Below are 12,217 nucleotides of genomic sequence, written 5' to 3'. Positions count from 1 at the left end.
AGACAGGAATATGTGTATCCTGAGGAAAAGGTTTGCAGGCACAAAGGGAAAATTGTACGTTGAGCAAAGTAGAAGTGTTATCTAGTAATTCAACTCTAGTCCCAAAAGCCAAAAGTTCTGAATTCCCTCCTCTCCCAGCTCTGGGCACTTTATTACTTGGCTCTAGACTCACACATGTATGCTAGGCAGCCTGTGATAAACTTTTTTTTCCTTAGAAGGCTTGTTAGACTCCAAAGTGAAAAACACTTTGAAGTTCTGCAGGTTGCACTTAGGAAAGCAACAAGACGAGAGAGCTGAATTAAGCTCTGGAGTACCCATGCAGTGCCCTCCTGCAGGGTGCTTGAAATTACACAGCTCTGCTCACTCCCGTCTCTGCTGGGATGCACAAAGTGGGAAGCGATCTCTCAGAGCGATGCAAAAAAGCAACCAAACCCAGCAGCTGGGAAATGGGCCGGCTTCAAAATTACACCTGTGCAGACGAGCCCGTGAAAAACAGCAGAAAAACTACGCAGAAATGGTGATTTCTGAGGAAAGGTGATAGATCCAGCGGCCTTTTATAGGAAGAAGTCATTACGTATGTGTGCCGTGGCCACCACACTTAGAGTTACACCGCTCTGCAATGCTTTGGTCCGTGTGTCCTCCCTGGAAGCGCGGCACCAGCCTCTGCCTGTGTTTCTGCCTGCCCCCGGTCCCCAGTGCACGGGTCCCCAGGGGTCGAAAGCGGGCAGTTAGGGCAATGCGGTCCGGAAAGGAAACGGCACATGAAGGTTTAGAGGTCTCCTGCGTCGCGTTATTTCAAACGATAGCCTGTTCACAGGAAGTTACATAAAGTTAATTAGCAGGTATTTTAGCGCTCTGCTCTGATTCTGTTTTTCACATCCTGCTAGGTCAAAGTACCCAGCCAGTAATACTAAAAAAAAGCCTCCTGAAAGTACTGGTTTGGCTGAGAAGCTACACATCGTTAATGATGCTCTTACACTCTCACTGCAGGTATTTTTTTATACATTACCTGAGCAGGTTTCGCTGTTAGAGATACAGACTGGTACCCACTTGCCTTAGGGAACAGCTAGGGGCTTTAAGTAATTTTGGGAAATACGAAGAGCAATCTTTCTTGATGAACGTACTTAGAAAAAGGAGCAATAACCCCGCAGTGCTCAGTGCTGTGGTCTGTCTCTGACTCAGCTGAGAGAGGAGGAGGTGTTTGCTTTGGCAGAGTATCCTCTCGAACCTCAGGAGGTTCCTTAGGCCAAGATCTTTGGTCTCAGACAGATTTATGGTGCAAAAATGCTTCCTCAGCCTTTTCCCAGCTGTTTACAGAAATTAGACGTGTCTTAAGGAGATTGTACACGAGTCCAATAATATTTGAGTGAGACAGGAAGAGTGCAGGACACGGAGAGCTTTATAATAACACATTCCTTACCACATGAAGTGATTAAAAAAAAATGTTTGCATGCCTATGTATGACAGATCTTTCATAACAGGTTGCTAATGCATGTTGGAGGCAAAGCGCAAGATTTTTCTTTCAGAGAATGGATAATAGTCTAATGATGGTGAAGTAAATTTAATCACCTTAAATGCAGTTCCTGCTTCTTTGCAATTTTGTCATATTTTGAAGCATCTTCACTGAAGACAGTAATAACTTAGAAGAACTAAACTCTGAAAGCTAATCGTTGTTTCACATGAGTATTTACTATCCAGAGTGTTCAGTGGACTTGATTGATCTGGGCAATGCAAAAAGGTGAGGCCACAAGCACAAGAATTTTATGGCACCTATAAAGTACTGTATACAGTTTTTGCTCAATTTTATGCTGTTAAACTAAGCATTTGGTATCATATGGCACTTTAAGTACTTTGATTTATGTTAAGACAGAAATTGCATCTGTAATAAACATTCTAAAGTATGAGTTTAAGAGCAATCTACTGTATTTATTTGTGACATAAACACTCACCTGCAATGCATTTGAGAATCATCCTAGACTTAACTCACACTGCACATTACAGCCATTAAGCTTCAGGCACAGCAAGGTCATATCCAAGGTGAAGACGGAAGTGACTGGGAAGAAAGGGGTGGCATGGCAAATATTCTGAAATAGCAAATGGAAAAATATTCTTTTTCTCCTGTTAAATATTCCAGATACATGACTGTAGTTTCTTACTCTACTATAAAGAGTCCTATGTTATACCAAACAAGATAAAGTACAAATCCAGTCTTGATTAATATGAAATATTTAAGTACACAGCCATGAAAATAACATGAAAAACCCACTGACATCTTTGAAAATAAATATAATAAAATTGCGTGTGTTTCAGGTTTATGAAAACTCCCTCAAGGATGAGTGAAAGCACAGAAACCCTTTGTTGTACTGGAACCTGCCACGGCTGTGCTCCGTGTGAAGAATCCTCCCACCATTACATTTGCGATTTTGGTATTGAATGAATTATGTTCAGTGGAACCTGCTTAAGAGTAACATAAAGTAATAATTTTTAAATGATTTAGGTAGCTTTTAAATAGCTTAAATAGCTTAATCCTTCCATCTTTGCGTATTTTTGTATGACAGTAATAGAATGTGGGAGTGTGGCAATAATGTAATTGATATTATTAGGAATGAATGACAAGGCTTCATTGGCAGAGCGGGACGTTAACACTTGTGCATTTATTTCTTAGAATCGTAGAATAAGTGAATTCAGATGGATCTCTGGTCTCCCAAAAGCAGGCAGAAGAGAGGTCAAGAAAAAGCAAGACACATTATGAAACCATGAACTTGAAGTTTTCAGGGTAACACAGCTCATTTGAGTAATGACTTAAATAAAAAAGACAAATCCAGGATTCTTTAGTTTAAATAATAAAATCAGAGAGAGATTACTAAACAGGATTCAACCTTTGAGGTCATATGTGCTGACCTAGCCTTGTCTCACTGTTTTTACAGGAAAAGCAAGGAGACGCTGTCTTTTTATGTTTGTTAGATATTGATGCAAGTGGCACACTGAATTTCTTATAGTGAAGAAGACTTGGACTGTAATGCTACAGAGATTTACGTAAACTAAAATGGGACAAGAAGATGGGAAACCAGTGCTTAAAATCCTATTGCTAAGTTTGCAGAGAGTCAAAACGATATTCTTTGCTGAGCATTTATTTTTCCAGAAATCCTTTGTCATCGTACTTGGCAGAGACAATCTGCCACGGTTGTCAGAAGCTCTCAAAAATACTTCTGCAGAGTGCATTTTTTTGGTCTTTAGCGTACAAAACACTGCAACAAAAGTACCCAGGATGAAATCCTGATCCACAAGTCAGCCTGAAAGACTGCAGATTTTTTGTGGTAGTTAATTGATCAATTGAAGTCAACCAAACAAGAGCTTTGGTGAGGATATCCCTAGAGCCTCTGAAAGCTGTTCACTTCCATTCTTCCCATTGGCATACACAGCTGAATCCGGGCCATAATATTATCATCCTACATCAGAAATTGCAGTTTAATATGTTTACTCACTATGTGTTTTCACCTATTACTTTGATTATGGGGCGAGAAAGTCTTTCTGAGACTTAGGAGAAAAAATCTGTTTTTCTAGATCTTCCTTTAAATATCCTCTCTGATAAAATTGATCAAAAGTTACAGGAGACAGTTTCTGTGGGATCCTTTTGTCAAAGTGCTGGCATCGTGTCACTGCCCATATGAGTTACACGTTAGGTTGATTTGCAATTGATATGAGACTATTATAGTTTAAAGAATAAAATCAAAGTATTACTGCTTGAGATAATGATAAAGCATTAAAATGGCACCTCTGTGTGTGTGCCGGTTACCTCTCTTTCCGCTTTAACTACCGCTTCTCTATATTTACCTGTGCCTTCTGAACCGACATTTAAAGATAGTTACAGGGACATCTTTTTGATGATAATATTCTGGCACTCTACGGATTTGTTAAGTTTAACTTTGCTGGGTACAACAGCCTGCAATTGGTACCTATCATTTTAGGAGCAGGCTGTGCAGTTCATTTCTTCTTGGTGAGGGTTATCTTCCTTGACCCACAATATAATATCTCTGAAATCGCTGTGCTTAAGATTGTGCTCGAAATAGAGCCGGAGGGTCTTGGGGAAGCTGCTGTGAGCCATAGAGAAGTCAGTTCTGTTGACTCTGGCTCTGTACTTCATGATGAGAGCGGGCTGGGGCTCCCTTCACCCTCACCAATGATGGATCCAGCTTTGTCCTGAGGTTTCCCAGCATTTTCTTTCCGAGTACGATGACGGGAGGGTAGTTTGGGGACTCTGGCCTTTTGCAACAGCCATATTTGTGTCCTGGAGGGAAACTAGAGTGTGTGCATGAACAAAAACCATTTTCAGTGGGTGAGAGAGACTGAGAAAAGTACTGGGTGGTATGACAGTGGTCTCCTGGAATAATTGGGCTAGTTAGCTAAGAAGAAGACTACATTTATCTTCCATACACAAGCTTGCGCTAGATATAACTTTGCTTTCCCAAGTTATCCCTTGTATCTGTGTATATAAACTATCTCCCTTTAGTTATGCCCCCTGTGAAACTCAAGGTGATCTGCGTGGCCACGCATTACCTTTGAGCTCCCTCAAGCGGCAATGAAACCCTCAAGTTTGTTGCACGGGTGCTTCTGCAACGAAGCCTTGCAGTTTAAGACCAGGTTTTTAAGAGCAACCATAGTGAAGTGAAAGAGCTGCTCTGATTTCAAGGAATCTAGACTAGCTTAGGGCAGTTGAAAATATGACCCCATAATTTCATAACATAGTTCTCTTCTGACAGATCTGTTAAAAGACACCTATCAAGTGAAAAGCAAGCATTTTATGTGCAATGGTGTTTTTAAAGCAAATAAGTAGCTTGTTCAAGGGTTTGTCCAATATGGGAAGACCTTTTTGGACCAGACATCTCAAGTAAAATGACTTTACTAGCCGAAAGGAGGATAATGGAGAAATTTTACAAACTTTTGCATTTCCCTGTATGCTTGTTGTAGGGCTTATTGCAGTCTACACTTTTAACTTTCTTTTTTTTTAGTTTGCTCTTGCTTGCGAGAGGTTTATTCCTCTTGAATGTCTCAAGCACAATACTAATATAAAACAAATGAAGCCTAGCCAGGTGAGGAGAAAGCCTGGTGAAGCTGTGGAGGCGGCAGGGACCCGTCAGGGCTGAAGCGCTGGCTGCGGTTGCTCCTTGGCACCTCCAGCTCCAGGCAGGGAGCACGTGGACTGGGCAAACCTGCCTGCAGGAAAACCAAAAGCAGCTCCCGGGTTTTATGTTTTAAATCAACCGGAGGCCAAAGAGGCACCCTTCCTCTATGGAGCTCGCTCGCCATTTGACCACGACAGGCCTGCCTTTAAAATCCCTTTAAATAGGAGGCTATAGGCGCTAAACCTGAAATAACGTCCTGCCAGCTGTGTGCCTACGACACAGTTTTGCCATCACTGCAATGCTGGGCACATCCTATATAGCTAATGCCCTCGCCATACCATGAGGTCAGTCTAGGGGTACGTTTCAGGGGGATTTTAAGGAGTTTTTTGCCACCGTTACGCTCCAGTTTTAACTCAGCGAGCCTCGTTAGCTGTCGTACCTCACGCTCGGGATTCTACGCTTCTCATTTTAGTGCTTTCTCACAGACGTGGCAGTGTGAGGCCCACCGCCATGGCAGCCCGGGCGCCCCGCTGCCATAGCAACAACCCGCGGTGCATTGTGGGCCGGACCCGCCGCCGCTCACGTGACGCGCGGGGCGATCACGTGTCAGTCGCTCACGTGACGGCGGCCGCGATGGCGGAGGAGGAGCGGGCCCTGCTGGGCCCCGCCGGCGGCGATGATGGCGGCGGCAGCAGCAGCAGCGGTTCTCCGGGCCCCTCCGTGCCCTGCCCGCCGTCTGCGATCCGCGGCGCTTGCCGCACCGCCTCCTCGTCCTCGCGCTCATGTGCTTCCTGGGCTTCGGTGGGTGGCGGCGGGGGTGCTGGGGGTGGGGTGCTGGGGGTGTGGGGTGCTGGGGGCAGAGCTCTGAGGCGTCCCCTTCTCCTTGCAGGCAGCTACTTCTGCTACGACAACCCGGCGGCTCTCCAGACGCAGGTTCAGCGGGTGAGTAGCTGCCTGGGGCGGGAACGGGGTGACGGAGACTAGGGAAGTACGGGCAGTGGCCGGGTCAGAGTGTACTTGTTTCTGAGTAGTTCTGCTTGGGTGCTTATTCAGCGCCTCTGCAATTACCTTAGGAGTAATTACTTGTTTTGAATTCCCCCCTCCTTTATGTAGGATATGAAGGTGAACACAGCTCAGTTCATGGCGCTCTATGCGTGGTATTCCTGGCCCAATGTGGTTCTTTGCTTCTTTGGAGGTTTTCTGATAGACAGAGTGTTTGGAATACGGTAAGTGTGATGTTAGCGTCACTCATGTGCAACGGATGGTAGACTTAAAGTGCATGTGAAGTACAGGCTTTATAATATAAAGTTTTTTCAAATTATAATAAGCTCTTTCAAATTTTTTTTCACATGATCTAGGAATTTTTACTGGTATAAATGAGCTTCCTTCCCTTTATGGCTTAAATAAAGTGGCTTCAAAAATGCCAGTCTGTAATACCTCTTTTTAAGGAAGCTGTCAAGCTGTAGTATTTATTACGGAGACCTTTTGTTGCATATCAACCTCCCTGTGTTTCCTTGCTGTAGGTCTAATATAGTGTTTTTTAGGAAAAAAGATTCTAGCTGTGCATTAAGTGATTTTAATTTTCTTACAGGTTGGGCACTATAATATTTAGTATCTTTGTTTGTGTCGGGCAGGTAAGTGCAAATGAGAGGGTGAAGTGTCTGAAGCATCTTTACTAGGGGTGGGGAAAAAAGCTCAAACAGCTTCTTGCGTAGTAGTGTGTGTTTCGGATGGGAGTGGACAGGTGAAGAGAACTGTGAATTGTATTGGGGTAACTGGGAACAGATGGGGTAGCTGAGAACTGAGGACCTCAAAGGATGACTGAAATAAGAATGTGAAGGAACCAAATGTTTTATCTGTTTGACGTGAATCTGCTATGTCGGTGTATTTGAGTAGGGTATGATGATAAAGGTGAAGCAGGACTTGAGCCTCGAGAGGTGTTTTCTGAGTGCAGTTTCAGGGTGGCCCAGGTTGGGTATTGTGTAGCCAGCAGGGTGATGCATAAGGGATGCAGAGGGAGCAAAGGCAAAAAGCTAGGAGTAGGAACTGGTGGGTGTGAAGTATTTCTGCAGGTCTGGGAGGGGAAAAGCATTTTTGTTTCTGTTTTGAGATGGTTCGAGTTTGTTCCATACTTCAAATATAAAATTTAATTTTTCCTTTAAATGCTTATTTGGCAGGTGATTTTTGCTTTGGGAGCACTACTTAATACTTTCTGGCTGATGAACATGGGCAGATTCATATTTGGGTAAGTCTAGAAGAGTATAGTATGTGCTCTCTGAGGTAAGGACCAGCTTTCTGTGTGCTGGAAAACTGCTACCATGTTTACCCTTGGAGACAAAATTGTTGGATGTTGAGGCATGCAAGATGTCCAGTCGCATTCCCAGTCCAACTTACAGAAAACAAAAAATAGGACTTTGCAGGTCTTATTGAATTCAGAAATTATGAAACTACCCAAATAAAAACATTCAGTAAGCTGATAAAGCTCTGTTAGTCCTCCTTTTCTCGTAATTCTTACTTTCCTAAGTAAAAAGAATTCTTAGCAACAACAAATACAACAGGGCTCCTACGGTGGCAAAAAATGAGAGCAAGTGTCAGAAGAAATATCTCCAAGTTGTGAATGTGCCACAGCATAAAAATGTCAGAAAGTCTGACCAACTGTGTTGGGGGGTGGGCAGATGACTCCGTTAAATTCTGATTCCAGGTAAGATGCCTGCTTTTGGTTTCATTTGGGTCAGGATCTATACCACTTGGTTCTTTAATGCAGAAGAGAAATGAGAAGCGGCTGCCCATTGCTTTAATTTCTGTAAATGACCAAAGGCAATTATAGTTGCTCCTAGACTACTTAAGATACTTTGCACTCTTAGTTATTCTTAAGACACCGGAATTCTCTTTTGAATTGTCTTTAAGACTTCCATTGCCTTGCATATATGCGTTACATCTACCTGTACGTAGATAAATTTCTCTGAAATACTGTCATCTTGGTATTGTCAGCAACTGATGGACTGCTTCCTTGTTGCTTTGCATGTTGCAATTAATGTGTTTTCTTTTGTGCCTTCCTTCTTTTTTAGAATAGGCGGAGAGTCCTTAGCAGTGGCACAAAACACATATGCAGTCAGTTGGTTTAAAGGCAAGGAGTTAAATCTTGTGTTTGGATTACAGCTGAGCATGGCCAGAATTGTAAGTGTAAAACTGTATAGCTTTAATTCATAGACTTTAAGATGTGCGGCTTCTCTTGGCAGTGAGACAGATGGAAAAGAGCATTTCTAATGCTCCCTAGGGAGTTTTAGTTAAAAATGGATATGAAATTTAAATTTAAAATGTTAAAAATGTGTGGTAAATAGACAAAGGGTACAAGAGGAAATGGGTTAATAAGATTTCTTAGAACCTGTCAAGCTTCTGCAGAAGCCTGGTGGTGTTATTAGCATAGATTACTGGGTGGGACAGTCACAGTGCTGCATTTCATCAGACTGATTGATTCTTGGCATATCATAAAATGTTGGCTTAACTGAGTGCAGCTTGTGGCTTGGGGACTAAGTGCAGGCTCCGATAAATGAGTTGGGATGGCTGCTTTAAGAAACTCCCATCCTTACCTGCTATTGTAAGATGTTTTTGTCCCTGTTGCTGGTTCTCATAGGAACTGTGTGACTGCATCTCAGCTGTACTGTTTTGGTTTGATATAATCACTTAAACTGCTGCTAGAGTATTTACCTGCAGGTATTTGCCTCGGATAAAAGAGAGTTAGCTGGTCATAGCTGGGTCTGGGTTGATGTTCAGGCTGTTGCTAATGAGCAGTTGCCTCATCTCAGCTGAACTGTAGGTAAGCTGTCTGTTGTTAGCCTTGCGATTGCAGCCGTGGATCCCTTCTCTAGGGGGAGAAGGGGCAAAAAAAAATGTGCTTCTTCCTGACACCTCTCAGGCGGGAATCCTGTTTGCTTTAACATGTGGTATTAAATTCAACTCAGTTTATGAGCTAATGCAGTGTGTGATGTAGATTTTTATGGCACTTCTAATGTCTCCGTCGAAACACTGTTAGAGTTGTATAAAATTTTAGTTTGTGACGGTATATTATTGTTGCAATGGTTAATTTATTACAAACACTGACCAAACCAGCAGGGAATAATTTTATCGTTGTTGCTGGTGGTGTATGTTCCGTGTGTAGCATCTTACTTGTTTGTTTTAAACACTGTTCAAAAAGCAGTCTGCCTAATGTTCCTTTTGAATTCATACAGTTGTGAAATACGTTATTCTTCACATGAGTCTGTTCTGCCTAGGGGAGCACAGTGAACATGAATATCATGGGATGGATATACTCCAGAGTTCGAGATCTTCTGGGGTATACTGGTCCCAGTACTCTTGGGTTAACTCTCATGATAGGTCAGTAATATTTTGAAATGATGTCACCTGCTATTTTAGGCTTCTGAATTTGAATAGCATGCGTACATGTTAATGACTTCTTACTAACTTGAAAGTAGGACAAATATATTTGAGACTAGGATGAGCAATTCAAATACTGTTTGTATCAATGGCTAATATTCTTATGCAGAGTGTATGATTACTACATCTGATAAAATGCTGAGTGATTTTTTTTTTTGTGGCTGCCAAATTCAAGTTCATATATCTTACGGAGATGAAACATTTAACATAGTTTTGAGTGAAGGACAGACCTGAAAAATTTTCTGAAGGGTATCATGTCAAAGCTTGCGTGTAGTTGTCTGATGTGTAAAAGTGAAATTGCAACTACCTTTGGATCTGTGTTCCTTTCCTTCAGAGCCACGGGTGTTAAGGCCCTGGTGTTGGGAACAAGGCCCAGGCTTTGTTTCTGTTATTACGAGGTACAGATAAGGAGCTCGGCTGTGCTGTGTGGGAGTGGTGGTAATGTTTTAAATAAAATAAATGTAGCTACATGTTTGTACTCTAGTTCAAGGCAGACGTCTTGTGGCAGGCTTCAGTATTTACAGCTTAGTCTTTGAGTTGTACAGCTATTGAGTCTTACACATAAGACAAGCTGGTGTTAAACTTAGTTTGTATTAGATATGTAAAGGTATGCTACACTAGTTGTGCTTAAAAGCCAAATTACTACTTGAGTCAACAACTAAACGTGTCGCGTTGCCTTCTTGCAGGTGGTGTAACATGTCTCTTTTCACTGACCTGTGCATTAATCCTTGCTTATCTGGATAAGAGAGCAGAGAAGCTCCTTTGTAAAGAGCAAGGGAAGACGGGTGAGTGGTGTGGGTGGTGGGGCTGAACCTGCCCTGGGCTTCGTTCTTTCATTGTGGAACAGACCCTTCCAGTTACTCTGTGCGGGTTTGCGTTTTATGGAATTCAGTGGCTGCTGCTTAACATCTTTTTCACAGTTACAGCTTTAATCATAATTTTTAGTTCATTTTTATATCAGTAGGAAGTTTTACAGTTTTGAAACACCAGATTACGGGCAGATGCACTGTCATCTGCTTTATTTATAAAGCATGTGGAGAACCACCCAGTTCACACCAGTTTGATCTGTGCCGTTGTGTCATGGTTTAACCCCAGTCAGAAGCCAAGCACCACACAGCTGCCCCCTCGTTCCCCATCTCCCTCCCCCTGCTCCCGGTGGGATGGGGAGGAGAATCGGGAAAGAAGGCAGAACTCGTGGGTTGAGATAAGAACAGTTTAATAACTAAAGTAAAATATAAAATTAACAATAATAATAATGAAATATAATAGTACTACTACTAATAATAGTAATGAAAAGGAATATAACAAAAAAGGGGGGGGAGGAAAAAAACCCCAGTGATGCACAATGCAATTGCTCATCACCCGCTGACTGATGCCAGAGCCGTGATCCGCCCCTCCCGGCCAACTCCCCCCAGTTTATAAACTGGAAATTTGGGGATCGAACCTGCGAGCTCTTTGCGTTATTAGCACCATGCTGTAACCAACTGAGCTAACCCCTGGGCATGATGTTCCATGGTATGGAATACCCCTTTGGCTAGTTCGGGTCAGCTGCCCCGGCCGTGCTCCCTCCCAGCTCCTTGCACACCTGCTTGCTGGCAGAGCATGGGAAACTGAAAATCCTTGGCTTAAGATAAGCGCTACTCAGCAACAACTAAAACATCAGCGTGTTATCAACATCATTCTCACACTAAATCCAAAACACAGCACTGTACCAGCTACTAAGAAGAGAGTTAACTCTGTCCCAGCTGAAACCAGGACACATTGCCACTGGTACTTTGTTTTGTTGGAATTGGTCTTATTTCCTTTAATAGGTGTGCGAAAACATGCAGCTCTTCTCCATCAACGTGTGCTGTTTTGAGTTTTCCATGTGGGAGAATTTAGACCAATTAAAAATAAACTAAATTTGAGATCCAAGTAAGAGCATAAAACATGAGGCTTCAGACATGAATTTTGCTAGCTGATTAAACATTGCCTTGAACAAGTGGTTTGTATTTGATTCTGCTGCATAAGACTTTCAGAGGCTTTAGAGAACTTGTACATCCAGCTTAATGTGGCAGAGACAATTTGTTCGTGACTTTGGCACTGTTGATTTAGCACTTGCATATTCTTAACCGACTTTCACTGTGTAAACTTTAAAGAAGAGACTAGACAGTGGCAGGAATATATGCTTTAGTAGTGACTTGTGATCACCTTAATGTTTGTTCAGTGTGGATGAATTTCAGATATGCTTATGCTGACTGAAACAATATTGTCTCTTGCCCTACTCCAGGTGAAGTGATTAAGCTAACCGATGTGAAGGACTTCTCTTTGTCCTTGTGGCTTATATTTGTAATCTGTGTCTGTTACTATGCAGCGGTTTTTCCTTTCATTGGACTTGGAAAGTAAGTGTCTCTCACTTATGTAGCTATTCCCCTTGAATTTGGCTGGGGTTTTAATTAGCTGCTTACAAAGGGAGAGGTACATGCTAATATTTAAGAATCCCAGATGGGTACAGAACCACTGGTCTCCCAGCAAGTCTGTGCTGTGGTTTGTCACTTCTTCTGTGGCATTGTTTGCTATACTTGCGATACAAATAAACGCAGCTCTTATAGTTTCCTTATCTGCTGAGCTGTGTGGGAAATACCATTGCTTAACGTAGGCTGAGTTGTCAGAACTCAAAA

The 12,217-nt window shown here is 42.5% G+C and overlaps 1 protein-coding gene across 13 annotated transcripts in view; it reads left to right on the top strand.

Moving 5' to 3' along the window:
• Positions 1-12,217, top strand: part of MFSD1 (major facilitator superfamily domain containing 1) — a 40,469-nt gene that overhangs the window by 18,285 nt on the left and 9,967 nt on the right. For 5 of the 13 annotated variants that reach the window (XM_050902121.1, XM_050902123.1, XM_050902124.1 and 2 more), the window contains 9 exons: positions 2,311-2,426; positions 6,013-6,065; positions 6,237-6,349; positions 6,715-6,757; positions 7,301-7,368; positions 8,192-8,300; positions 9,395-9,497; positions 10,244-10,342; positions 11,827-11,938. In XM_050902121.1, coding sequence (XP_050758078.1) covers positions 2,315-2,426; positions 6,013-6,065; positions 6,237-6,349; positions 6,715-6,757; positions 7,301-7,368; positions 8,192-8,300; positions 9,395-9,497; positions 10,244-10,342; positions 11,827-11,938 — 812 coding nt within the window. In that variant the 5' untranslated portion in view covers positions 2,311-2,314. Of the gene's footprint in view, positions 1-838; positions 991-1,481; positions 1,739-2,310; positions 2,475-5,817; positions 5,925-6,012; positions 6,066-6,236; positions 6,350-6,714; positions 6,758-7,300; positions 7,369-8,191; positions 8,301-9,394; positions 9,498-10,243; positions 10,343-11,826; positions 11,939-12,217 lie in introns of those variants that run through there. The other 8 variants (XM_050902117.1, XM_050902126.1, XM_050902128.1 and 5 more) reach the window with 6 other exon arrangements.

This window comes from Gymnogyps californianus, chromosome 10, assembly GCF_018139145.2.
Source record: "Gymnogyps californianus isolate 813 chromosome 10, ASM1813914v2, whole genome shotgun sequence".
NCBI lineage: Eukaryota > Metazoa > Chordata > Aves > Accipitriformes > Cathartidae > Gymnogyps > Gymnogyps californianus.
This window is presented reverse-complemented; position numbering and strand designations above follow the sequence as displayed.